General features: G+C 34.0%; 1 protein-coding gene and 1 long non-coding RNA gene across 2 annotated transcripts; one reads left to right on the top strand and one right to left on the bottom strand.

Annotated features, from left to right (window-relative positions):
* Positions 1–1,370: 1,370 nt before the first annotated feature.
* LOC119066439 lies at positions 1,371–27,818 on the top strand. Its single transcript, XR_005085748.1, has 3 exons — positions 1,371–1,381; positions 15,956–15,965; positions 27,358–27,818. It is a non-coding gene; the product is annotated as an uncharacterized LOC119066439 (long non-coding RNA).
* On the bottom strand, positions 4,721–10,942 carry LOC119066438. The gene is made up of 3 exons (XM_037168934.1): positions 10,517–10,942; positions 7,494–8,713; positions 4,721–7,043 (listed from the first exon to the last, which is right to left on the bottom strand). The coding sequence occupies exons 2-3, from the start codon at positions 8,700–8,702 to the stop codon at positions 6,948–6,950; spliced, it is 1,305 nt and encodes a 434-aa protein (XP_037024829.1). The 5' UTR covers positions 8,703–8,713; positions 10,517–10,942; the 3' UTR covers positions 4,721–6,947.
* Positions 27,819–27,962: the final 144 nt, after the last annotated feature.

Raw genomic sequence — 27,962 nt, 5'->3', positions numbered from 1 at the left:
TTTAAGAATTTTTGGAACTTTAATTTCCTTAAAATAGGCCCTGCGTAATTCGATGTTGTGGTACTAAGTTAATGAGTGAGTTAATAGGTCCTCCAAGCGAAAGTTCGAGTACATGACCGACCAATACCAATGTCATCGCAATTGATGAAGCTCGTGTTGATAAAAAGCCAAACCCGTTCCAGCCTGCATAGGTGAGGAGGTCATGCGTCGCGTATGAAGATATTCCTTTTTAATAAGGTTTAATTTTAGTCAATAAAAAGTAATAACGCAGTGGTCACTGAAGGACCTGTATCCAAAGTGAGGTCAGGAAGAACACGTTGAAGTCTTTTTCGGTAGATTTTATTACTCTTATGAAGAAGAGTTTGGGTGCCACGCTGAGATCCAGGGAAATAAGTTTTAGCAGTGGCGCAAGGCCAAAAAAAAACTGTGTTTTTCACACAGTTTGTGTCAATTCGATAAATGTTCAATACTTAAAATATTATTGCTAACTTGTGCCCGTGGGTTGAAAATTCTCACCTCTTTTAAGCACTTGTTATCAAAATAGCTCTAGTTTCTTCTGGAAAAAATTTAAAGTGTTAAATTCAGAACAACATTGTGGAATACAAGAAGACCAGCTGAAAAAAACAGATTTATGTTTAAATTTCACTGACGTCAACTGTAGTTCTGCTATGAACTGTTAAAGCTGAGCGAATGTTTTTTCGGGAAATAATTTTCCTCACCTCAGATTTCCTTCAATTTGTTATCCAAAAAAGAAAAAAAATAATTCGAAAAACTTAAGAAAAATTTCGAAAATAAACTTCGCTCTTAAGACAATCAATTTGGTTCAGCTGAAATGATGCTTTGCCATAAATTTGAGAATTTCAGAAAATTTTTGTAAACGAACAAAAGATTTGTGAGCGCCGTCGGCTAATTTATTATCAATATGGAGGAGAAAATTGAATTATTTTCCAATTTCCGTCACTGGCTACCTTAATTTTTCCGTACCCCTAAGGCGATTGTTTAATTTTCTAATCTAATTAGGCCAGGTCAACACTGATGTTGCTTCCAACGACAGATACGTTTCAATTTCTTCCCATATAAAATTGTATTCGTTGAGATTACATTCAAATAGTCAATCCACCGCAACCCACACAATTTTTCCTTTTCAATATTCACCACATTATTACCTTTCAGCGTGAATGATTATTTTAAGCATTCCTCTGATGATGATAGCTTTATGACATCAGTATCATGTTAGAATGAGATATATCGGATTCATACGGGCTGATAAATGTCAGAATCGATACCATAAATAATTGAATATCCTCAAAGCTGCTCAATTTATAACCAGATAAGTATACAACATTTTGTCGTTTTTTTTTTTCTTTCTTTCATTTTGTGGGTATTTGTATACTAAATTTGAATCAGTCACATACTCTAAACAATAAGTAACTTACCAAATTTTTTCTTGCTCGTTTTTGTTGCTTCTTTTCTTTCTATTTTAACATTATATGCCCTAAAATATTCAGTCTTCATGCGTCTTTCTAGCTCGAAGAAAATGAGAAAATTTTAAATGTCAAAGGTCGTTTCGTTGGATATACGGATTTTGGAAAAAAAAAGAAACTGTTAACGTTCTTGTTTTCTGTGTAGGAGGATGTTGGTTTGAAGTATACTATAAAGAATGAGGGTATAATCATGTTTATTATGTTGTGCAATTTAATGTACGGGTGAATTTATTGTAGCAGAACACAGAGCACATATTTTTGTATATTTTTTTTCTCATATACCCGATCGCTAAATTGAATATGGACTCTAGGTACATTATTGTGTTGATGTTGGGATACACTTTTGCTGGGTACGTGTACCAATTTCTCGTATCATTATTTTGCTGACGAAAATATTTTGTTCCGTTGGCGTAGGTGACCACCCGCCACGAAACATGTGTCTCTTCATAAACTCAGATCCGAGTCACAAGGTATATGTGTGTCCTAAAGTAATTAAAGTTATCAAAATTTGATTACACAATTTGTGAGCACATAAGAAAAAGTTCGTTTGCTGTAAATGTCACACAAATCCCACAGGGACTTAAACATATAGAAAACAAATATGTGACCGTACCATTCACATTTTCTTGCTAAATAAAAACTCGTTCCAATATCAGCCGTCTTAACTTCTTATAAACTTGATGGTATTTTGGATGGACTTTTTCTGTTAAATTCATTCATTAAAAGGGAAAATCCCCGGCTTTCTGTGAAGGTTTGGTAGGATGAAGTACGAAATTGAGAAAGAGAAACAAAAGTGCGAATCTTTCTTGAGATAACACTTGAGACAGGTAAATTCCTACTTAATAATTAATTTTTTTTTTTTAAACAATTCGATGATTAAGATGACCTTTCTATTAATTATGAGGGGAAGATGTAAGAAGCAAAGTTAGTCGGTTAGTCGACCAATAGCGAAATTATTTCCGAGGTTATTGCTAAAAAAGAACTGGTATTTTGAAGGGCTCTCGAAAGTTATTTAAAAATATCTAGAGAGTTTCTTATCAGAAGTTACAGCAAGAATCAGTGGGTGGAAAGCGTCCAACACCGCTTCACCTTAGATCTGTTTTTCGTCAGAAATAATCTCAAAGAAATATGATGATGGGGATACCAACATAGTGGAAAGAGTTCATACAACTTGATTCAGTGAATCGGTGTATTATAGGCTGAAATTTCGAATCAAACCTATCTATTTATGTCGACAGGGATTTTCACTTGTGGTGTAAAGTGAATACGTATACTTCAACAGATTCAGGATACCTAAAACATGGTAGCGCGATCCGGTATAGTCTTGCAATTAAGTAAAAATTATGTAAAAAGACAAACTTTTCAAAACGATAATTTTGTAATACACTCGCAGGCCTGAAGCAACAGACGGCAACAGATTTATTTGATGACATAACTGTAGATCCACATAGCAACGCGAGTTTGACATAAAATTCTTTTGTTTTGGGGCCTTTTCCAATTGTTTTGAAACGTCAAACTTGCAAAAGCTACGCAATTTGGTCGATTGACTCATTTGAATCGACAAAATTGCATAGCTTTCTCAAGTTTGTAGTTTTAAAACAATTGAAAAAGGTCCGAAAACAAAAGAATTTTATGTCAAACTCGCAATGCTATGTGTATGTGCAGTAACAATCTTGCCGAAGCTTTAATCAAAATTATCAAGGTGTAGTACCGGATCGATGTAGAAGCTTTCTCGGCGTAATAAACTTGATGCGACCATTCATGAATGTTTTTCTTTGAAAGTTGTCGAACAAAATGAGTACCTACCGTCAACTGAATTTTTTTTTTCGAGTCTCACGTCGTGCTTTCGTTGTTGTTCTTCAATGCAGAAGCTTTTCATGGTCAGAGTTGACAAGACTGAGGAAAGCAGTAGCTGATTCATTTCCCATTTTCTGGAGGCCTTTCTTCCGGTAATAAAGTAGAAAACAACTCTGTTAATTAACATTTATATTTCATATATTTTTTGTTTTTCTTTTATATTATCATACATCAGTCATGTTGTCTAGTTTTAAACAAACCAAAAAAAAAAACGTTTTCAAATGAAAAATTCTGGAAACGTAGACCGATATTTACAAAGTTAGGGTACCGTACAATAAAAGGCAAAATTTAGCTTGTCGACTAACTATTACTTATGCAAACCAATCCGTAAAAACAATGAAGCAAATCAATTAGGTGGGCAAAATATTTGTAAATTAATTAATTTCTTTTAATGTTTTTTTGCCAAACATTTCTTTTTTGTGTTTTTCGTTAAATTTATCTCTTTATTGTACAAAATTATTTACAAGATTTTAGTTTTCAGCAATATTGTTTGTTTTAGTTTTGGTTAATTATACAAATTTATTATTGTAATATACATTGTGTGTTAAGCCCATTATTATGTTGTTTATTATCTAGTTTTGTGTTTTTTTTTAGTCAAAGATATGTACAGAAGCCTCCATTTTTTTTGTTAAATTTTAATTTTATTTGTTAAAATATTCTTATCGTTTCATCAATCGAATTCTGAATTACATTCATCTAAAAAGTTTTCTTTCTTTTTAATTTATAACTTTTGTTTTGTATTGTTTGTGCAAAAACAGCTTCGCCAAATATGAAATTCGTTTTGTTTCAAATTGGCCGCTTAAAAATGAAATCAAGAAAATAATTTGAAACCAAAAGATTATTTACAAAGTGATTGTTACAATCGAAATAACAAAAATTCCAGATGTTTTTCAAAACGAGGTACTAACTGGTGCGATAAATCAACAAAAATTTTAAATCGGGTGGGTGTAAGGTTTTCTGCTTATTCAAGAAAAAAAAATTGAAAAATTAGGACGAAAGCGTGTCAAAGGATATGGTTCCATACATCCCTTGAAATGTCCAGATTTTTGAACTTTTTTTTGGTTTTGTTTTTTAATTCCATAACAAAATTGAAAAAAAAAATCATTTTTTTTTAAAGAAAGTCCATTTTGATGCTTTACAACAATTTGAGGCTTTCGATTCAGTTTTTCTGTTTAGTTTTAAAATGAAAAAGATTTTTCTCTCCTATCAAAATGGTCTGTTTGTAGGTTTTTTATCGAAAATATATTTTGCCTTAGAAAATGTTGATGTCATTTTCGTTGGTTAATTTTCTCACTATTAATTTTGAATATTTTTTTTTAATTCGGAATTTCATATTTTTATGATTTTAAAATTTTAAGTTTTTTTTTAAAGATTTTTTATTTAAATTTTAGGTACATGTAGTTAAATGTATCCAATCCATTTATGTAGTTTCTATATTCGTTAGCGTTTATAATTGTCATATTTAATTGTTTAATTGATTCCGTTAGATCTGATTATGGAATTTAATTTTAAATTTTAATGGTTCTTTTGGCAAAAGGAAAACAAAATTGATTTTTTTTTCTTTAATAATTTTTTTTCAATGAAAAGCGTAGTCGTACAACATCTGTAAACTGCATCATCACCATTTACCATTCAGTATAGTGGTGTTACACAACAATTTAATTATTTTTCAAAGGTACTTTTGACGCCTCGTTCTAAATTCATTAACATTTTCGATTTTTTTTTATTAATCATTTCCACGTTGAGCAAAAAACTGTTAAAAGATCGAAACGAAAATGAATGAAGCTGTTAAAACTAAAAGATTCACAAAATTATTTATTAAAGTGTGTCAATGTAAAGTTTGACGGATTTAGAGGAAATAATAATAAATGAGCTTCGTGTTCTAACGATTCTAAAAGATCAAACCGGAAATTTAGATAGAAGAAGCATTAATAAATAAATTTAAAAAAAAAATTGTGCAAATTTAATCTGACTGAAATGTTTTATTTTTTTATTTTCTCTATATCTCAATTTTTTCCTCCTCATTTCCAATATTCATCCCAATTAACTCTCCACCTTCTTTAAGCTACAAATTTTTAAATGTATAAAATATAACTACATACAGTCCTTGATCTCTTTTTGTTGTTGATTTTTAAATTTTTTTAATTGTTTATTCATCGTTTCCTTCAATTTTAATATGATTTCTGAATTGGCTATTGATTTATCACAATAATTATTTTTTTAATTTTTCTTTTTTCGTAGACTGTTATGCTTTTAAACTTCGAACTCATTCTTTTGTTTTAATGATTTTTTTTAAAATTATTATTCTAAAGAATGCAGAAGAAAATAAACATTTTTTTGTCTATCTTTTCATTTTATTGATAGAATGAAACTGAAAGATTTTTTTTATGTCATGCAGTTGATTTGATTATTCAATATTTTTCTTTTATTTCATATTTTAATTTTATAATTTGCTATTTACAGTACGGTTAAATACCTTTATTTTTATCAATATTTTTAGACAATCAATTTTATTCATATGAATATTTAGCTGCCAGTGGAAGGGTCTGTTTCAATTGTCCGAGATGGTTATAATTTCATTGTTTAAATCTACTCTATAAAAGTTTTGGGGTTTAGGTCCCTCGTGAAATAAACTTAAAAAAAAACATAAACGATCGAAAATTGATTCTAAACATTTTGGTGAGCATTGTCTTCCATTCCCATATCAAATACAGAAATACGCTCAGAATTTTGAGGTAAATAAATTTCTTTAAAAAAATCTGGAAAGAATATTATCAGAATTTGAAGCAATTTCAGGCCTTATAGGTCTTATGGTTCCATAAACATCCGGACGATGCCCGAAGAGCTTTTCAATTTTTTTTTTGTTTGAACGAAAAGTCTTTTAAAAATGTTCGTCATTCATCATCCGAAGGGCCTTTGGCCAGCCATGGACTTAGAGTTAGAATAAAAGTTTACTTTTGCTGAAATATACCGATTCATTTTCGCAATATACTTTGAGAAAATTAAAAGCTCCGCAAATCGAAATTTTCTTGGAAATTTTTAAATTAGACTTGATGTGACTCAAACTAAGGGATCGTACACAAAGGACGTCGGCTGCTATTTTCATATTTTTTTAGTGTGACACTTTTCTAAACTTCCCTGTAATTTCTCTCGAGACGTCCTTTGTGTACGGTCCTAAAATAGGACAAGATTCTTTACTTCCTACATGTTGAAGATATAAGAAAGGAGAATAAAACTTTTTCCTATCATGCTGATCTGATCACTCTCCAGATAAAAAGGGAAATTGAAATAATCCAAGAAAGGAATAATTAGTTGGAAACAAACATTTATTTTATTAGTTCTTTGTCTCACGGTCTGTGCATAGAATAATTTAAAAAATATTTTTTTTTTGTTTATTTACATTCTCAGTCTCCAGATTTTATTTTTATTTTATTTCATCGGTTTTAGTCTTTTTAATTAACAAACATATTTCGCTTACTGGTATTTATCATTCATTAAAGTCTGGTATGTTCATTAATTAAAAATAAAAATGTTCAATGATTTATAACGATATTTTTCCTTGCAATATAGTCAAATCCCCGGTTAGTTTCACTCGGTCTTTTTCATTTAAACTTTTTTTGATTCTCTTAGACCATTTAGTTGATGGACTAGCGATTCTTCATTCGATACAAACCGTTTCTGGACTTTCGTTTCTGTGGCAGTCTGCGTAAGTTAAAAGAAAAATTTATGAGTATTCGGATGTTGTTAATTTAAGCCACGAACTACGAGAAACAAAGATGATTTGTGAATGTGAGGGTATCATATCGACAACGATGACAAAAATAAGCAAGCTACTGTCGACTTATGTAGTAAAGTCCATGTTAAAACAATAATGAAGTAAAAGATTTCATGTCAAAGTCGAAAATATGTGATTCAACTGAAGTAACAGATTCGATAACTATACATATGCTTGCAATCTGTGAAAGATGAAAGCGTGATGCGTCTAATTTTTAAAGTAAAAATGCGATTTTTCACTCTTCCAAATTTTTCGGAAACAATAAATTTCGCATCAGACTCCAAAATGATCGAATTTGAGGCGAGTAAAGAAAGAAAATTTCAAACAAAAGGATGATAACTGTTGAACGTATGAAAAAATTGGTATTTTTAGCTTACCTTGTCCAAATTCTGTTCCATGGCCAGCAACTGTCGAATGGTGTCGTAAACAGTTGACGGTGATTTTGTTTTAGAGTTACCCGGAACTTGCCGCTTATCATGAATGGCATTATGGGTCAACATTTCCATCAATGGTTCGGAAAATGGAGTTCGTACCGGTGTAGCTGGCCGCGGCAAAACAATTTCCTTTTGTCCGGTCTTACTACCTTTCGCATTGTCGTTGTGCTGAGCTGTTGTGGTAGTTTCAGCTGATGATGGTTTTGACGGTGCTTGTTTGGTTGTGGGCACCGAAACGATTGGTTTGTGAAGATGCTGTTCCGTCGATGGTTTTCGGTCGCTAAATGTTGCCAAACCAATCGGTTTGATCGGTTGATCGGCATTACCGCCACTTCGTTTGCTCGACCAATTGATCCAAGTGTCGTCATCGTATTCGGGATCTTCTTCTTCGTACGTGTTACTGAAGTCTTGCTGATAGTCTGGATAGTTTGACTGGGATATTGGTTCTTTGTTGTAAGAGTTTGCGGCCAACGAATTCAAATCCATCACATCTTTGTCCTCATTTTCCTTAAAACTATTTTGATGCTGCTGCTGATGGTTGCTGTATTTTCTGATGTTCAAATTGTTGTTACTGGGTTGATCGTAATACTCAGCATCGTTTCCGTCACTGTATTCATCGAATTCCCCATTCTGACCATCATCCAATTCGGGCTCTTCATTCAGCTGTTCCTTGTTGTAGGCAATCAAATTCTTTAAGAAAACATTTGTTAACTTGTCCTGCCTGGCAGCAGCTGGATTCTCGTACCACGTTTCCTGACCAATTGAATAATCTCTAAGCCGATCTCGTTGATCTTCGTGCAGCATTTCCTCATGCAGATCATCCAGCGGATTCGCCTGATCCGATCGATCATCATAATAGCTAGGACTATGCGCGTAATAATATTGTGTCGGCTTGTATTCACCGCGATAAGTCGGAAGACCATAGTATTGAGATTCCCGTCTGGGTACGTAGTAGTAATTGCTGGTATCCGATGGATATCGTGGAAACGTTGGTGCTAGAATGGGTTCATCGTAGTAGGGTGCACTGTAGACCGGCATTATTCCCTTATTCGCATTTATGGCTCTGTGGTAGCGTTTGGTTCCGAAGACAGGATAGGAAAACGATGCTATTGGTGCAATTAGTACAGCTACAAGGCTTAATGTAATGAACATTGTTGACGTGTCTGTGGAATGAAGAGAATGTTTAGCGTTAAAATGTGGCATTTAGAATGTTTCGTTTAAATCGAATTAATTTCAACAAAACAATAAAGTGGAAGGATAAGTACGTTCCAACAGCGAACATTTGTACCGTCGGTCGTTCATCACTTCTACAATTTCGGAAAAACACTTCTGTTCCGTCGTCATCCACTGTTCTTGTCTCGGATTCGCATAATTTTATGGAAATGTGAACGAAGAAACTTAATGCAGACATGGCAAATTTATTAAAATTGATGTTGAATGGGATATGGAAGGGAAAAAAAACGAAAGAAAATGAAAATTTATACGCAACATACGCACAATGTATTACTGTGGTGTGGTTAGGAATCATTTGTATAAAACACTCCGAATAAAATTAGGAAAGTTTGTCGGAAAATGTGTCCCATTATTTGTTTCAATATTGTTCGGTTGAAAGCTCATCGTCGATTTTCTTTTACTGTTTCGCTTGGTGTAATGGCAAAAAGTTTTTTTTTTCTTGCAATCAAATTTTACGAAAGCTTTCCATAATTTATATTGCAAAATTTGAATTAGTTAATTCTGATCAAATTTTGGGGGGAGGGAAGGTTTCGTTCATCAAACAATTTGAAATGGTTGCTTGAACCAACCCAATTTTAAGAGCATCTGCTTCTCTATTTTAGATGGTTTTTTGCGAGGATAAGTTTGATTTTTCGGACTGATTCATCATTCCATCACAACTATAATGCTGCGTGACCTGAATCTGCATTACACGGCTAATGGATATCTTGACTTGACAATATGGTAACATGAAAGTAACGATCGAGACCATTTTTGATAATTTATCTATTCTAAATTTTCTGAAAAAAAGCTTTGACTTTCGTGGCGAAATTTTGTTTAGTCAAAAGTGTTAAATAAAATGGAAAGCGCGACAACCGAAAAACATCTGGAGAGTTTCAGGATAAATCTAATGAAATTTTGTGCCACAGTTTCGGAGCTTACAGAAGAACATTTTACCACACTTAAGAGCGTTGCAATTTACAGCTAGCGATAGCGAGTCTCGTTTATTGTAAACTCAAATTAGTTTCCAAGCACATCTCAGCTGGTTGCATAACCAGCCCTAATCAAATCAAAGATTCAAACAATGAAACACTTGACCTACAATATGCTTGAAAGAATTACGAAATATGCCACAATGACAACGGAAAACCAAAATATTTTCCGACTTAAATTTTATCTGAGAAACTGATTTAAATTTTGATTTGAATGATCTGGAAAATAATTTTAAAGTTTTTACTCGAACAGAAACAGATCAAATAGAACATAAAGAAATTGGTCGCGACAGGATTTAGGCCGACGAACTGTCGAGCAAAAAAACAACTGTGACTTTCCAGGTCGTAACAAATATTCTAAGATTGAATCATAATACATTTTACGTTATTGATTGATTCGAAACCAACAATTTTCCTCCAACCATATTCGACCACTCAGTATCTAATGATGACAATAATTAGATTGTAAACAGAAATTGTTTTTTTTTTTCGTTGCTATTTTCATCGCCCGCACAATTTACCCACAGAAAAATGTAACTCAATCCCTATTGGAAAAACTAATCAATTATCATCCCCACGTAAATGTAGGTCATATTTTTCCTTCTTCGTGTGTGTACATGCATTCATTTGACCTAATTTTCAACAGGTCCCGTATAATAAATTGGAACAACCTAACCATATTTGCTGCGGGATTTATCTCTACGGTTGGAAATTTTATCGGGAGATAACAACACAGACACACGCATACATCCATTGACTTACCTTTTAATAATGTTGTCAAAATTAATCCAATAAATATGTACACAATATGTTAGTTTATTCGTAGTCAGATCCGGGCTTTAATCCCGATATTATTTTGTTGTTGTTCGGTTCTGTTTCTTCTTTGTCACTTCCACTCACTGTGTGAGGAAAACCGTATTTCTATTTATAAATCTCACCACTTCAAAATTCGAGTCACACATACAGAACACACAAAATAATTTATTTGAGTTTTTTTTCTATAATTTTCCTTCTTCCTTTTCTCGTTTTCTATTTTTAGACTGAACAATTCGACATCTATGAAGAGAGTAACGATGAATGCTTACCGTCACTTCCTTTTATAGAATCGAACCACCGCCGTACACCGCAATCCCGCCATCCTGTCGCCCACACGTTCTGAATGAAACTTCCCTTCGCACCGCACCACCAACCATAAATACAAATTTCGTGTCCATAAACTGTTTTCTAGAATGAAAGTTTCGTGCATGTGAATTCAACGGGTTTTCCGTCCCATTCACTCGCGCATACCAGCCGTGTGGATATTTCGTGTGCCATTAATTTGGGGAATGAACGAAAACGCATACATGTGCGGAAAATGTGTGTATAATGTGAGAGGTTTCATTCGCTGGGTTGGTAGTGGGACCTGGAAAATATGTATACTGAATATTGATCAATACTGTGGGAGCTCATACATAGATAATAAAGAAGATGATGGAAAAAATAACGGTTTTTATTGCAATGACGTCGGTAAGTTTGGAGCGACGTGAGAGCCCAGCCAAAAAAAGGAATACAGAAAATTTCGTTGCTTAATGAAATAAATGTACTCTGTCGATGGAATTGCCTGTTGTTGTTGTTGTGGTTGCTTCTTCTTCTTCTTGCTTTCGTATTTCATTTAAAATAATTCGTTGGCCAACTAAATTTCCAGAATATAGTAAAAGATGTATAAAAACGAGAAATGAAGAACATGGGTAGTTTTACATTCCAACCATCGAACTATGCATTACAATTCGCATTTCGGCTGATACGTTTCGATGTTGAAAAGTTTTCATTTCCCCTTTAGCGAATATCGTAGAGTTAAACTACAAGAACATATATCTGACTCAAAAATACTATCTCTGCTTGATGCACGCTATATTCGGCGTGGGATGGATGAATACCGGCTTCATAAAGCTCGCACAAATGATTTTTTTGCTGTTTGGAGTTTTCATTGACGTATTTTGTTGGAAGCGTAGTTTGTTGGTACATGTATACTGTGCTGATTCACACGACGTATTATATGGAAAGAGTGGAGAGAGGGTAATTTATCTGTAATTTACGTTACCCAGTTACTATTACAGTATTTGTTTTAGTCATTTTTTTTTGTGGTTATTATAAATTTGATGGTCGGATTAATTAACTCTTTTGAACGACTGAACATTAATTGATTTTATGCTATAACAAGTTCAAGCGTTCAACAAACAAACGTTCAAGTTGAAAGAGCGTTTTGTGGACGCCGATTTTCATTCAAACAGTTTTCTAGTCAGATTTTTTTTACACATTCGCAAAGTACCGAAAATATTCAAAAGAGTTTTGAATTTAGAGAAAACAGATTGAATAAAATTTACAAAAGGCAACAACGTCTACCTTTCCCAATAAAATGGTTTTTCGTCTATGGAACCAATTTCAAATTCAACATCAAACGCCCAGGAGTGAAATAGGCATTTCGGCATATTATATACTGACTTGTCAGTATGAGGATTAAGCTAATAATGTTTCAAAGGTCAAAGGTGAAATTATGTAATCCCCATTCTTCGGTTAAAAACATTCGGTTGCTATCTTGTTGTTGTGGTGTTGGTAGCTTTTAGTTGTTGGTAAAATGCGGCGTATTTATTGGTATGCACGGCACATGAACATTCTACATAATGTGATATTATAACCGTAACAAAATTCGAACTATAAGCCGAATTTTCGGAATTTTATGCTGGTCATCATTTTGGTTAATGAAAGTTTTAGGAGTGTACAGGGAAATTTTATGAATGAATTAATCATTCAGCAAGTAATACTACAACTGACAATACGTAGGGGGGTCGTACTACAATTCCGGTCAACCATCATTCTGCTGGGGCAACGATAAACCTAATTGTAAATGAAAATCATCCAGACTACAAAGACATATATACGTTTCATTTCGATAGAAATATCTATCAATGCGGGAAACATGCAACGATAGGTACAGAACTGAACAATTTAGATAAGAACATGATGTCCAAGAATCATCTACTCATTGCACTAAATTATGGATCCAGCGTGAACTTTATTTGCTGTTTCCGAGAGAACCGTTCGTTATTTCAAACAATTTTCTTGGAATTGCATGTTCGATTTGGTATGTACCAGACAATATAATAAGAAACGTCTCAAGAGTCAACAGATGGAAGTAGCTTCACTTAAATAATTTGTAGCCTTTGAGACGATAGGTTGCAACGCGGCATATAAATACACAGAAGTATGGGAGATGCGAGAAAACAGGAAACGTATCCCCGTCAAAGACCTTTAACCACTCAAATTGTGACAACAACAATCGTTATCTCATCGTTAACTATTTACAACAATTATTTCATCTGAAGATTTAAGTAAGAAAACTGCACAAGAAGAGGAAAGTCGCTGTTTTCCTGACTACTGGTTACTGTTCCAAGGGCCCAATCTCGAAATACTATAAATTTTCTGATTAATCTCGTTAACACCTTCCATTTGACATATCGGCCATCATTTTAGAGCAAAAACTTCCGGAGATGCACGTGAAAAAAACACCGCAAAAAAAGCAGAACACGCTATTTTGCTTACTTTCTCGCCAATAGCTACTGATCTGATCGACCAACCCGATTAATCTAAAATATAAATATTCTGACTTTGACATCACTCAATTAGAAGGCCAAAAACCCACCTGTTGACTATTTTTCTTTAAGACAGTGCTTTGGTGGTAACCCAAAACCGTGGTAAACAACGTAAAGCTAATTTTTTTATATTGCGTTTAAAAACAGTCGGCGTATTTTCCTGTTTCCCCTGTTTTCCGGCGGGAAACAGGGAATTACATAGACTATTTTCAGACCCACCACTCGGTTTTACGTTGTTTACCTCTGTTTTGGGTGCCCAGCGAATTTCCTTTGTTTTAGCAGTTTTCTTACTTAAATCTTTAGATGAAATAAATGTTGTAAATAGTTAATAGTTGTTTCTGTCAAAATTTGAGTGTTTAAAAGTCTTTGAAAGGTTTACTTTTCATGTTTTCCCGCACCTCCATTGGAAGTTTTTTTAGTTTCTTTCCAACTGAGTATCTCATGTGCATCGCTTATAAGTATTTCAAAAACGGTAAACAAACAAACATAGCCCATACGTGGGATCTTCTTATTTCTGTTTTCTTTTCAAGTTGTGTGATGGGCCTGTTTTTGGAGTGTTTGTCAGTGGATGATTGTTTTAACTGAGAAGCATAGCCTAAATAAGGGTACTCTAGAGAACACATTCTATTATGTGAATGGCTATAGACAGGTCGGTTACTGTCTCATCTGTTAACGTTTCATCTGTCACAAACATAAACTCTAGCTAACATCGTCTCATCCAACAAACTGAATGTTAATCGTAATGAATTAAAAGATTTTTTTTCATTCTATATCAACTCTAAAGATAGAGTACGATTCACTATTTCCTTGAAGGATGTCGCTGCATCAAAACCAATGTCAATAGAAAAATAAGTAATTTTTTACTCAACGGAATACCATCGCATAGCACATGACCTCAGGAAGCTTGGACAGTAATAAGTTTTTCAATCGGCCCTATATTGACGATACGAGTCTTAAACGAGACGAAACGGTAGCAAACGTTTTTTCAAACTCTTATCTCCAAGAAAATATAGGGCTGATTGAAAAACTGACTACTGTTCTGGAGTCATGTCATACGAGGGCATTTTATATGACCAAAATATCGGTAGAGATGGCATAAAATAGAGGAAAGAGAAGTGATGCCATAAGCCCTCTCCTGTTTACAATACTTGGACCGAAGGAAGTAAAGGATTCAATAATTACATTGATGGCATGCTTGAAGTCTGGGGAAAGGTATAGTTTGAAAATATTCCGCACCCGTAGCCCAAGACTTTGATAGAGCCCACCTGTTTCTTTGAAGGGGATAATTTATAGAGAAAAGGTCTGCGACTCAAGGTTTCGGTTCTGGTTTTGCAAACAAATAATCTTTTTATGGTTCATGATCTCGCTGTGATTATTGTTGTACTCAAGGAAAACCGACTGAGACTACCGTTTTTCTGTTTCCAGACTAACATTTTTCCATTTCGAGGTTGACTGATAAAAAAGAGCTGAAAATCGCATTTGTAATTGGTGCGTTCGTTCCCAGGTAGCGTTGCAGCTTTGGCAGATATTGTGGATTACCTGAAGAGAAACATACCAGCTACAGGTGAGATTTACATTTTTTTTCCAACATTCGACAAGGTGTCTTCAACGACTTACTGAGGCTCGCCCAGATTATATACCATTTTGATTACGCTCCCAATCAACATGTTCAAATCAATTATAAAATCACATTTGCGTACATACGGTAGAATAATTTGGAACGAAAGACTACCACGATAGTAATCACCCTCCCGAATCAATCATATTACCAAACATATGGCAGGACTTATGCGTAAAAACATAATTTCTGTGCTTCCGATTGCTCAAGATACGCCCGCATTCATAACGGTCCTATGTCATATTCGGTGTACTAAATTTATTATCTTGATTTTCCGAAATTGTGTGAGCCATCAGTTTCCAGCTTATACAAATTGTAATGGGATCTACTACACGCTGTTTAGTGCTGTATGATGTGATGTGTATAATACACATAAACTGCGCACCAGATTTCTCCAAACAAGAAACAACAAAGCATTTCTAAAAATAGCATCAAGGTGTAGTTACTGTAACTGTTCTATAACTATCTGTATTAACCAACCCCCACGCATATACACAGTATATAGTCCTGAAATTATAGAAGCCTGAAGTGTATTGTTCAACAATGTACACATGTGTGGGTTGGTTATTTTCTTTTTTGTCTGCATCACAAAATTTTGGTTGAACTACGCAGGGTCGTACATTATTAACATACCGAATCGGTTCCAATATCCAAATATTTGTTGATGTTTTCGGTTTTTATTTTTATAACAGCTAGCCAAGAAACACCAGAAAAAAAAACCCCAAGAAATATTTCTAATTAATTGCATTTTGTTTGAGAAAAACGTATCATATTCGGAATATTAATGGGACAACAAAAGTGTAGGCACTCTTCAACAATTTGCTATGCGACTACAAATCCACTTTGCTGGACTGTGTATGTGTAAACAAACACAAAAGCAAATTCATATATGAAAAAGCTGAGGGGAAAGCTTTGTTGTCGCTATCAAATAATCCGTGGACCAGAGCTTTTCAGTAAGCCCAATGTTGAGGTTTTCTTTATAAAGCTCCAGGTCCAGAAACTATGTGAATTTCCGTTCTGCTATATGTACAATGGACTAGCAGTAATTACGCTTATCCCACAATTATTTTTAAGAGCCTAACGGTTTCGAAGTTTCGACAAATAAACCAGGATCTGCCCTCTCACATGATAAAACAAATGTGCAAGAATATCCACTTGATCCTTTTTATATTTTTATACGCTTTCGCTTTGTATCGTATACGTACTGAGGAATGGTTGCTTCGTTTGTGTATTTTTCGGGTAGGCGGAAATGAATATGTATTGTAACATTAACGCTCACATTTTGGCAGTTTTACTCTGCCTCGCCCCCATATACTAATTTCATTCAATAAAATTCTTTCCTATTCTAGCTGTGTACTCATTTAGTGTATTATATTAAATGCCATAATGTTTCGTGGAAATACAGTTTTTCCATTTTTTAAACTTGAAAAAGTTTGAACATTTCATTTTAGCAATTTTATCAGTTAATTGCGTCCGAAAGTTGTTTTTTGCTTCGATCAAAGAAATACATTATTCATGCGGCGTGTGAGTAGTAAATGCTACTTGGAGTTCAAAACATAAAAGTTTGATTAATATAATTCAAAATCTGGCAAACGGTCTTAAGCTAAAGAACAATGTACACTACCTTGTCGTAAACTAACACGACATAAGGACACGTGTTACGAAAGTATAACAGCACAATGGACCCAACGAGGAATGAGTAGGTCTTGTTGGCAAGATTTCATATTGAAACTTGTTTAAATTTCAACTTTCAACTCCTTCAATTTTGCAGTGAAACTTATCCAAGGATGTTTTTACATGTAATGGTATTACAGAGGCTAGGCTCTCTCACCATACATACCATATCTCGGACTTATGTCACTGCAGCCGGTCAGGGACTTAGGAAATCACCTATTTTTTCACCTTAAATGATCAACATGGACCTGGTGGTGTGTATACTCAAAATGTGCGTCTCTTCAAGGCCTACAAGGCTAGCTAAAAAAGTTTTTTTTCCCAAAACGGTTTTCTCGACTAATCGCGAGAAAACGATTTTGGGCAGACCCTTACTTCATGACATCGAGCGTCGACAACAAAATAAAGTTCACCAAACGTAGTACTACGTTTTACTCGCAAAAGTTCAACGAATCGAATGAGCTATAAGTCAATAATATCTGTGACCCATTGTCCCAAAATGTCTGATTTTGTTCGATGTTTTGGCGATATCACTCTTAAAGCTTCAATTTGCCAAAGTTGACAATTTTACAAAATAAAGTGTTTTCCGATATTTGTTAAACACATATTCGTTTGTCTACTAATTGAAGTCCATTGCGACAGATGAAAATAAAAACCGAACAAAACAATGCATGAATAAAACTGCCTAAATAACGTTTAACCTGTTACAGACGGCTGTCATGTGTTATCGACAACGACATCAATAATTAACGACAAGCTCTGACAAATGAAGTAAAAGATTTCTGAAATAAATCTCTGAAAATCTTCGATCAAATGAAGTAGTAGTAGATCAGATAGTAAGACTGTTAATATGCTTGCCGTCTGTGACAGGTTAAAGTAGATAATATAAAATGAATAAATAAAACAAAATTGTCTAATGAGTCAAGCATTGTGCGCGGCAGATAATTATTATAACACGCATTTTTCCAACATGCGTTCAACACAAGTATTTTTCATGAGTCGTCAAAGTTCGGCGTCTATGAAAAATTGACGGAATTCTAAAATTGGAAATTCTTCAATCGATATAGAAAAGTATTCGATTTTTGCTCAAGGGACCTAAGAAATGTTTGTGCCGAAGGTGGTTGTTCTGCCTAAAATTTAGGCGAAATGACTTTGTGAAAACAACGATAGAATTAAGCGTTGAGCTGTGGTATGTGTCCTCAAATAAATATTCACATGATGAAACAAATGAAGTAAAAGATTAGATATCCCAGACTTTTTTTTACCTAAACAACGTGAGTTTATAAGCAAAAACGATATTAAAATTTAACATTTTTTTTCTTTAAGAAAGAGGCATGTTATTCCAAGCACTTGTGTACTAAGTCTGGAGTACGTATCCAAAAAATCTAGATCTTCATTTATTCATAAATAAAGTTTTAAACATAAACAACAACCATTCCTAATTCGGAAGAAATGCTGGTTTTTCAATTTATTGCTATATTGAAAAGGTTGATTTATGATCTACGAGGAAAGAAGTAATTATTTTTACCAAGTTCTAATCAAAAACGAAAACAACGTAGGGATTTTTTTTCGAAAAAGTATAAAAGATAAATTTTAAGGAAGGCCAAAACTAGCAATTCATGCTCTTAATTCAACTAAATTCGTTATGAAATCTAATGACAAGATGTTTACTTCTCTATCATCAGTTAAGTCCAAGATTATGGTTTTCATTAGAAAGATTTAGCGAAGCGTCTTATTGAAAGATATGGTTTTTGGGTCGCTATGGCTATTCATCTGTTATCAATAACAACGGCAAAAATAATAACAAGATCTGGATAATATCGACCTTTATAAAGTAAAAGACATGTTAGGAAAATGGAAGTACAAGATTTGAAATCAAAACCGATTAAAAATACTTTGATTGATGCTTGCCGTCTGTGACATGAAAGGTTAAACAGCAAATTTTATTACTTCATTAGCCACCTTGATATATCTCGGATTTAATAAGAAATATCAGCCCACATTTTGTTAATGAATTCTATTTTCATATTCAGTTATAATTTTGCCTATTTATGGAATCATTGCTATTTTTATCAACTGAAATCATGAACAATTTTTGGGCATTTCGTTAAATGACTTGTAACACGAAGACATTTCTTTTATTTTCATTTTCCCGATATACTTTCATAATTTTCGGCTTGTGTAAACGGTAAAGTATTGCCGGTTCTCTTCTAAATTTTAGTATAATTTATAGCTGAAATGTCACTTTGCCGAATTATAAGAAAAATGAAGTTTAAATATTTTGCTCATTTCTTCAAGTTGGCGCTCGTTATATACAATTGTACATGCGAAGTTATTCTCGAAATATACACCAAGGTAGAAAATGTACTATTAATCGGTTTATTTCAAATCTTGTACTTCAATTTTTTTTAACATGCACTCTAATATAAAGTACCATTATTACCCAGAGCTTGTCATTATTTTTGTCGTCATTATCGATAACAGATGAATAGCCGTATGTGACATGTCACGGAAGTTTTTTTTTAATGTGAAGTTTTTTCTAGCTCTCACGACAGTACAGCAACATTCATAAGTTACGTCCGAAGATAAAAAGACTTGAAATGAAGTCCTTTTTGAGTGATACCCGATGCGCTAACTAAGAACTAGAAATGTTTTCGTGTTTTCAACTATGTCCACAACTATCAGCCATCAATCGACGAAAAATAAAAGAAATGAACTTAACCGCACACAAATTTAACCTCAATTGCTTTAGTTACAGGTTACGATATTAATTTACTGCTGCGTGAATTGATGTATATACCCAAATAGGTCACAACGCGTTTCGATACAGAACCCTTTTAGTAGGTCAATGAAATTTGCGACCCGCATGAAAATCGAACGAGGTTGATGAGGTTAATTTTACTTTGGAGAAAATTGGTTTATATCGAGCCGGGGTAATTCGATGGTATAAGAATAGCGATTTATTTACTTTAATTGGTTATTGTTTATTAACATTAAAAAAAAACTGAAATTTCTATTTTCGTTTCTTCCACTTTTTCCTATTAATTTATTTTCGTCACTTTCGTGTGCATTATGGTTATTATTAAGGCTTTGTTTGTGGTATAGTGTAATTTATGGTCTATATTGATTTTTGACGAATAATTGCCTCCGTATAATTCAATGACCGAAAATGGGCTTCGCACCAATATCAAAATTGATGTTAATTCCATTTTCCCTGTCACTAAAATTAAACCTTTCGTTGTATGTGTTCTATTTGTTTAGAAAAAGGATGTTTTTAAACATAAATGTTGTGCTACAAGAAATTTATCAAATATACTTCTCAATGTTCTCAGAATTCCAGCAAAATTACTTCTCCGAATCGTGATTGAAATTTTCCGCATTAAATAAAATCTGTTGAACGTGTTTCACCTGAAGCTACTTTAATCAACAGATCCAATTTTTCTATGAATTTCTTCGTTTCGATGCAAATAGAACCGAAAGTTTTGAAAGCAATAGGGATGAATACATTATTTTCCATTGAGTCATTCAATGATTATGCTTAAATTTTCCACCATTATCTGCTATAGATTGTTTCTTCTTGGAAGATTCATTTGTATGGTTCGGTTATAACAAAATTCGAATATTCCATGTTGTTTCTAAGATTTATTTATGGAAAGGTACTATTTTGAGGCGAGTGTAGATGTGCACGCTTCTGAACAGATACTAGAGAACAAAATCACTGAATAAGAAAAAAAACTTCAAGACTTGCTGGTGCCGAAAATGGACTTGATATCTCGTGAAAGGACAACTAGTGAAACTAAAATCACATGAAGTCGCCAACGTACTATAAATGAAGAGCAACGTACTATAAACAAATGCCAGAACCGATTTGATAATTGCCTACTCGACCACAGAGTAACACTCGAGAGGTGACATGGTGGCGCTGATGCTAATCGGCACCCAGAAAATATTTGGGCACGTTTAAAAATAACAGAGCCGCCATGCCATTTTCCCAAGTTGACCTCGACGCAGTAGTCAGAATTTTTTCTTATAAATTTAGTTTTTTATGTTGGTATTTTACTTAAGGGACCAAAATATAAGGCTTTTTGACCGTTAAATAATGTGTTCCGGTGCCTGTCTTAGACGAACTATAATAATTCGTCTAAGGTGCCTGTAGCCTGTTTACAGTGTGTTGCTTAGTGAAGTGATTTATTTTACTCAGTGATCAATGAAAATGGCAGAACTCTTGTTACCGTAGGGTAGCGAAACTGAAAGCAAATTCAGAGGGTTTTTTAGCGTTACAATTTGGCAACGGGCTGAGAATACATGCATAATTCTCGGGGACAGCTACGAATCAAAAACTCCTTTTCAAACTTTAATTTGGGCATCATCTGAGACATTAAAACAAAATTGCTTTAGTCTTTATTGTTGATTGAAGATCCTGTGTAGATCAAATGTTGCGTCCTTAACCAGGACTTTTTGGATTACTGAAATTACCCCCAGCTGAAATGCCGACAGATAAATTGCTAAGTGAACATATCAACAAAAAACATTAAAACAAACAGAGAAATCGATTCTCTTCCCTCCCATGGCTCACGTTATGTGAATCTTGAAATAGAATTGCTGTTTCGACCTCAGGTGTTGACATCGGTCACTGGCCAGTGTGGTCCGACCATCCTCAGTTGCTATGTCAACACCCTTCACAAGACAGCATAAAGTCGCAACGTTGAACAAGTTGTTGACGATTTTATTTTGAAAAAGTTGCCATTATTGTTTCGCATACATGTAAGAAGTACTAGATTTTCAGCAAGAAATTGTGTTAAGCTTTCCCCTGGAAATAAGTCGTTCATTCATAATTGTTTGAAACTGTTTTTCGTTGTGTGGTTGCATCGATGGTTCAAGTTTCAAACGTTTGTCAAAATAAAAAGTTACGAACAAGGACTAAATCTACTATTACGCAACCAGTTCAACATTGTCTTACGGAAGCAGGTATTAAATCGACTTAGTTGTAGTCTACGCCCTTTGTGATAACCACTAAGATTTTATTTACAAAATGTAACAACGTCTTAACCTAAGTTCTTTGTGGACACGCTAGTATGGTATCGATATCATTACATAACATCTATATATTCACTTCACGGATAAGTCTGAAAGGTTAAATGTGTTCCAGCAACAATTGGTAAACGTTCAATTCAGAGTTAACAAAACAATTTCCTGTGAAACACAACAATACTCTTTATTCATTTTGCTGACATTTTTCTCTTTTTCAAATGTGAAAACATTGTACCATTTATGCCGTCGGTACGACGAACGATTTCAATTGAAAAACTTCTATTTATTTGTGGAAACGTAGAACGTTGTCTGAGCGCAATTCGAATCATTTAACCTTTGACTTTAAAATAGTTAAAGGTTACGGCAACAATTAATGGCGATTTCATTTCAATTGAATTCCATTTCCATATATCCAATTACGAAAAGCCATAAGTATGCCATCACAATTGATGTGTGCGCAAAATTATACTAAAAGGACAATCTATTGTGCTATTTTGTGGGTTTTCAGTGGGAAGGAAAATAATATTAAAATGTTAAATGGCGCTCCTCATATTACCTGTTTTCGCTTTGTGATGCAATTTTTCCTTTGTAGAGACTTTTAGACTTAAAAATGCGACGCATCACAGCACTGCATAGATGATCTGACTAATAATCTTACTAATCATCATCTGCTAACGACTGCGACCAGACAATGTATGAATTCTTGATGATGTTATCGTATATAAACAGGAAAAGTTAAGTTGTTAAGACTATAATGAAGTAAAAGATTTCATCTGCTAAAAATAACCGTCTTATCAAGAGAAGCTATAGATTAAATGTTTATAAGGGTTATATGGTTCAGATAAATCAAGAGACAAGTCGTCTCAGATGACGCGGCATTATTTAGTATCTAAACTAAATGCTTAAGTATATCTCAACAGAGTTCTATGTCACATAACTGATAAGGCAACAGTTTGAAACCACGGCAGAGTAAAATAAACTTAACTTTACTCTGTCGTGTTTGAAACTGGAACACAACCTAAAGCAATAAAAATGTGTAAATGAAATTTGTAATGAAGGAATGTAGCCTATGAACTAAACAATCGTCGGATTGGGATACAATTCTAAACTGAATCTATGCAACAATAAAAATCAATTGTGATAATGTGCTATTATGCTAGAGTCTCTTCTGAGCTACACCAGCTACACCAACGCATAACTCAGCTGTTTAACATAATCAAAAGGACGTTAAAAAGAGTCAAACCACATGAGTCAATTTAATGAAGATTTCTATCTGCACCATGGGAAACAATTAATGTTCTGGTAACACCACTCACGCCAAGGTGAAATTCTATTTGGTGAATGTAAAATTGCATTTAGCACATCTAAACAGTGGAATAAATTAACGAAATGGCTGAGATCGTTACTTTATAAAGCTGAGAAAAATGTTTGTTTCTGGTAGAGACGTATTTGAACGCCAGGGAAGCTGTAACGGGGGTAGCCCTAGTATATTTCTCAGAGTAGAGAAATCAGAAGATATTGATGTTACATAAAGTATGCAATTTTGAAAATAAAACTTCTAAGGGAAGGACTAGCCGAGGCAGATTTAATATCAGGGATTGTCAGGATTCTTTTGATAACAATTTTATCCTTAAATTTTGTTAGACATTCGATACGAATTTGCCTTCTCTGTGACACAGTCCGACTGAGATATACACTAGCACTCAAAAACGAAAATGCCAGGGCAAACATTCTTCGTCTTCTAGCATTAGAAACAAATGTCGCAGTTACTGGGCACGTTGGAACGTAGATTCTTACCAGCAGATGGTAATTAAAGAATTCCCGATTATCAATTATCAGGAAACGATCGCTTTATGAAGTTGAACTGTTCATAGGTCGAGATTCCGGAAATAAACAACGAAAATTACTTTGTGACAACATTTATAATGATATGATCCGATGCCAACATTTTCAGTTGTGCTATCTTGGTATTTCCATGTTAAGGATATCAACCAAATATGCTATCTTAAGGAAGCATATTATGTTGACGACACTATCTCCATTTTTTTTTGCTTTGCTCAATCATCATTCGGAACAACGATCTTATTGTCCTATCGTTCTCTGTGTTATAACTTTTTCCTTTCAAGATAAAAATCGAACACAAAATTCCGAAAAAATGTAAAAGAAAGATGAAATCCACACATTTTCCAGATTTCTTTTTACTTATCTTCAAATGGCAGACGAAATATTTTCGTAAAATATATGGAAACCACCCTGAGCAATTCAGACATAAAGCTGGTCGTTAATGAAGTCATTTATTTAATTAGTCAAACTCATTTCTATTGAACATAATGTGTGGGGGCTGTCATCCAATATCTGTCTATGGGGACTAGGTCCACTTTAGGTTTTGTAATGGTTTTGTTTTATCAAACAAACGAAGAGAAAAAAGCCACCAACCTAACGATTTCCATAAAAAATAATTTTTGTTCGTTAATTTTATTATTGAAGTCAATGAAACGAATTTAATTGTCACCAATGTATCATTCACATAAACATTTTCACCACATACAGTTTTCCTTTTACATTCTTATACTTTTTTATGCCATAACTTAACGAAAAGAATTACTTTGGTAACTTTTACTTATGTGGCGACATTCAGGCTAGCCGCACTATTTTATTTTTGGATTTTTCTTCATAAACAAAAATGTTTATGTGGATGCGGAACGGATAAAAAGCTTTTCTTCATTTTGCTCTATGTGTGTGCTGGGTTAAACCGTAAAAATGTTCTTCTGTTCGGAGGAGCAGCAGCCAAAAATGAGAATGTAAAGCAGGGAACATTTATAAAATTTGGTAAATTCGAACATTACGATAAATATGTTAAGATAAGGGAATGTTTAAATTATACCTAAAACTGGTTGGGTTGGAAGTTTTTTTTTTTGCGAAAGTCATCATTGTCATTGGCAGAAATGTAAGAACATTTATATTTATCAGAAGACGACATTTGTAGGATATCACAGTAACAGTACAAACAGTGGCGAAAATCTTCCTTTAAATTTTCTTTGCTGAAATTCTATATTGACAGCCACTACTTCACGTTTCCACCTCAAGCAATAGCCTCAGCACCACCAATGTTCACAGGTGTTTTTCTGCCCTTAGTCAAGTGCGAGTTGTCCAAAAAAGCCGTTTCGCTCATATTGAATGTAAAAAGCGATTTTATGGTTGATTATCGTAGATGGATCGACCTGTAACTCAAATCGCGATGTTGCCAAGCTGGGATCTTCCTGGTTTGGTCTAGGGGGCCGACGTTGCCTAACACTTCTTTTCGCTCTATGAAATTTTGATTTTTGAAAATTTATTTAAAAATATAAAATGAAATATTTTTGACATGGTTCCATGAGCGAAATTATTCCGAATGGTGTCAATTTTATGTTAAAAATAATAAACATTAATTACTTTAAAAAAAGCATTTACCGGATTTTCCAGATTTACACATTTTTTTGTATTGATGGGCGCCATCTTGAATTACAGTGCTACCTGCATACTTTTTCAAGCACTTATATTTTTCCCGTATGCAGAAAGGTTCAAGGAACACAAGATTTTTTTCCCACTCAATTCAGATCAAAATTCAATTTTATAGAGCCGAAAGAAGTTTTAGCTGACGGCGGCTCCCTGGCCCAAACCAGGTCGATTCCAGCTTGGCAACATTGCGATTCGAGTTCGTGGCCGACCCACATACGATAATCAACCATAAAATCGCTTTATACATTCAATATGAGCACCAGACTACCTTCCATCTCCTAATTTTTACCATTATTCCATTGATTTGATAAATCTTCAAGCCTAGGTACATCATACGTATGGATAGGACATGTTTTTATCTGATCTCAACAGAAAGTAGTTAAATCTGACACTATTTGCATTCAATTTTTTGGCCACAAGAAGGATTGCTGTACAAGAAGGATTCAAGTTGCTATAGCAAACTAACAAAACACCCAATTGTTAGACACGTTTGGACAAGGAAACTTGCACTGTATGGGTGCAAATAGTCACACCAAGGTGCAAATAGTACATCTTAAGCTATTTGTAGCCGGGTGCAAATACTCACTTCGTAAATTTATTCAGGTCGTGTCTATATCAATCCTGTGAAAAAAAAATTAATTCAAGAAGAGGTAACAGATTTAATACAGAAACCCTTCAAAAATAACCAGTCATCTGTTATTACAGCGAAGAAAAAAGTAAGCAAAGAACTGTGGCTCCAGTTCCCTTCCCTTATTAGAGTCAAACTAAAACTTATGATAAAATCGACGAAGTAACAGATTTTGTATCAAAGTCAAATATTTAGCGATACATTCAACAAAAGTAGTGAAATATTTAATGATACCATTGCCATACCTTTCATAAAGTTTTCATGAAGCGAATTTTCCGCATTCCTATTCTTTTTGCATTGCATATACCGTAAGTTTTCGTGCAAATTCCGTGACAAAGTCCATTAGATCTCAAAAGTGACTTTGGTCATTGAATTTTGATGTCGAAAATCGTTTTTTTTTTTGTAATCTCTTGTCCAATCGACAGTGTCCATGATGCAACATTATTACGAAATTCAAGAGCGATAACAAGTTTCATTTCGCCTTTATCTATACCAGCTGAAAGTTTTATCTATCTCATTATCGAGTCTAGCAATTTCCGTCGATCCATATTCATATCAATACTCACCATAGACATCAGTCAGTAAGAAAGGCTCATAGTGATGAATGGGTAACTACCTGTTTTGGTTTACAAAATGAAGTCATTAAGAACTAATCTATCCTGATTCAATCAAAAACATTCGACAAGTAGACAATATATTCAATTACAATTTTCCATCGTCGTCTTTTACGTCATTGGACACGATACATTATCCACATACGAACGTATGGAAATTAGTTTTTTTTCCGAGAAAAATATCAACAAACATTTTCTTGTTTGTATGTTAAAGCGATTGAATTATTATTCAAAGCGCTGAGCTATACACACAACGAACATCTATAGAGAGAGACTTTATACATACAGAAGCGTATACCCTTTTTCCGACGCAAAGAACAGTTTTTTCACCGAACATCAGCAGATGACGTCAAGAGACCGTATTTGTCCTTGTCCGGCGAAATTATGCATCATTTTTGTATGTTCTACTCTACCACTACCATTGCTGATGTTGGTTTTGTTGGAAAAAGATTACTAATGATTTGCCGGCTTGTTTGTCGGCTTTACGTGTCCGTTCAATATGGAGATGAAAAATACCGATGTGAAAATTCGTTTGAGCTTGATTAACTATAATGCGACGTAAGGTAAAGGTCACTAAAGACAGATACGATCAGATTTCGATTCATCTTCTAATTTTTTGATATATCTCTCTTTAATCAATTGACAATGTCTGGGTCAGAGACATTTTCAAAATTATATTACCTTTGATGAACGGATGTTGATGTTCATCTGTTATCGACGCAACGGGCAATAAACATAATTGATGACCACGGTTTCTGTTCTTATACTTACAGCAAAAAATAATGAAGTAAAAGATGTCGTATAACTGTCTTGAAATTTGTTGGATCAAAAGAAGTAGTAGACTCGATAGCTAAAATGCCCACCGTTTTAGTATCTAAAAGGTTAACCATACTTTCCATTGACTGTTTCCGCAGTGTTAACAATGGGTTGTGATTTTCGCCATCTTGTTTTTGGCAAAAATTGCATGTATGTAGAAAGACTAACAGATGACGCTAGGAGTAACTCTATGATAAATTTGAATATTTGTATGGAGGATGTGAGATTTTTCTGAATCTAAAAGTTTTGGAGTGCGGAAATCAAAGTTTTTGATTTTTCTTGTTAAAATTAAAATGTTTTCTGTCGTATAAAAATAGTTCCGCATGAAATTTCAAGAAAAAATAATTATTCACTGGAACTATTTTTAAACGATGCAGAACGTTTTATTTATAACGAGAAAAATCAAAAACCTCCATTTCCGTACTCCAAAATTTTTAAATTCAGAAAAATCTTACATCCTCCATACAAATATTCAAATTTATCATAGAGTTACTCGCAACGCCATCTGATTTCCCCTGATTTCCCCTCTCGTTGAACGAAACTATATCACAACCCATTTCACAATATTTTAGTCAACGCCTTCATTCCTCCGAAATATTCTTACTATGCATCAATTTATCGAAATTACCAAGACTGCTTGTTCAGTTAAACCTACGCAACATTTACAGTCCATTCATCAAACCGCAACATTTTGGCAAAAGTT

The sequence above is a fragment of the Bradysia coprophila genome, chromosome IV (genome assembly GCF_014529535.1).
Source record: "Bradysia coprophila strain Holo2 chromosome IV, BU_Bcop_v1, whole genome shotgun sequence".
NCBI lineage: Eukaryota > Metazoa > Arthropoda > Insecta > Diptera > Sciaridae > Bradysia > Bradysia coprophila.
This window is presented reverse-complemented; position numbering and strand designations above follow the sequence as displayed.

Bases quoted from the DNA above. Each gene is read 5' to 3' on its own strand.
- LOC119066438 (XM_037168934.1), bottom strand. From the start codon at position 8,702: ATGTTCATTACATTAAGCCTTGTAGCTGTACTAATTGCACCAATAGCA. The intron at 7,044-7,493 runs GTAAGCTAAAAA...TAACTTACGCAG, and splicing joins TGGAACAGAATTTGGACAAG to ACTGCCACAGAAACGAAAGT.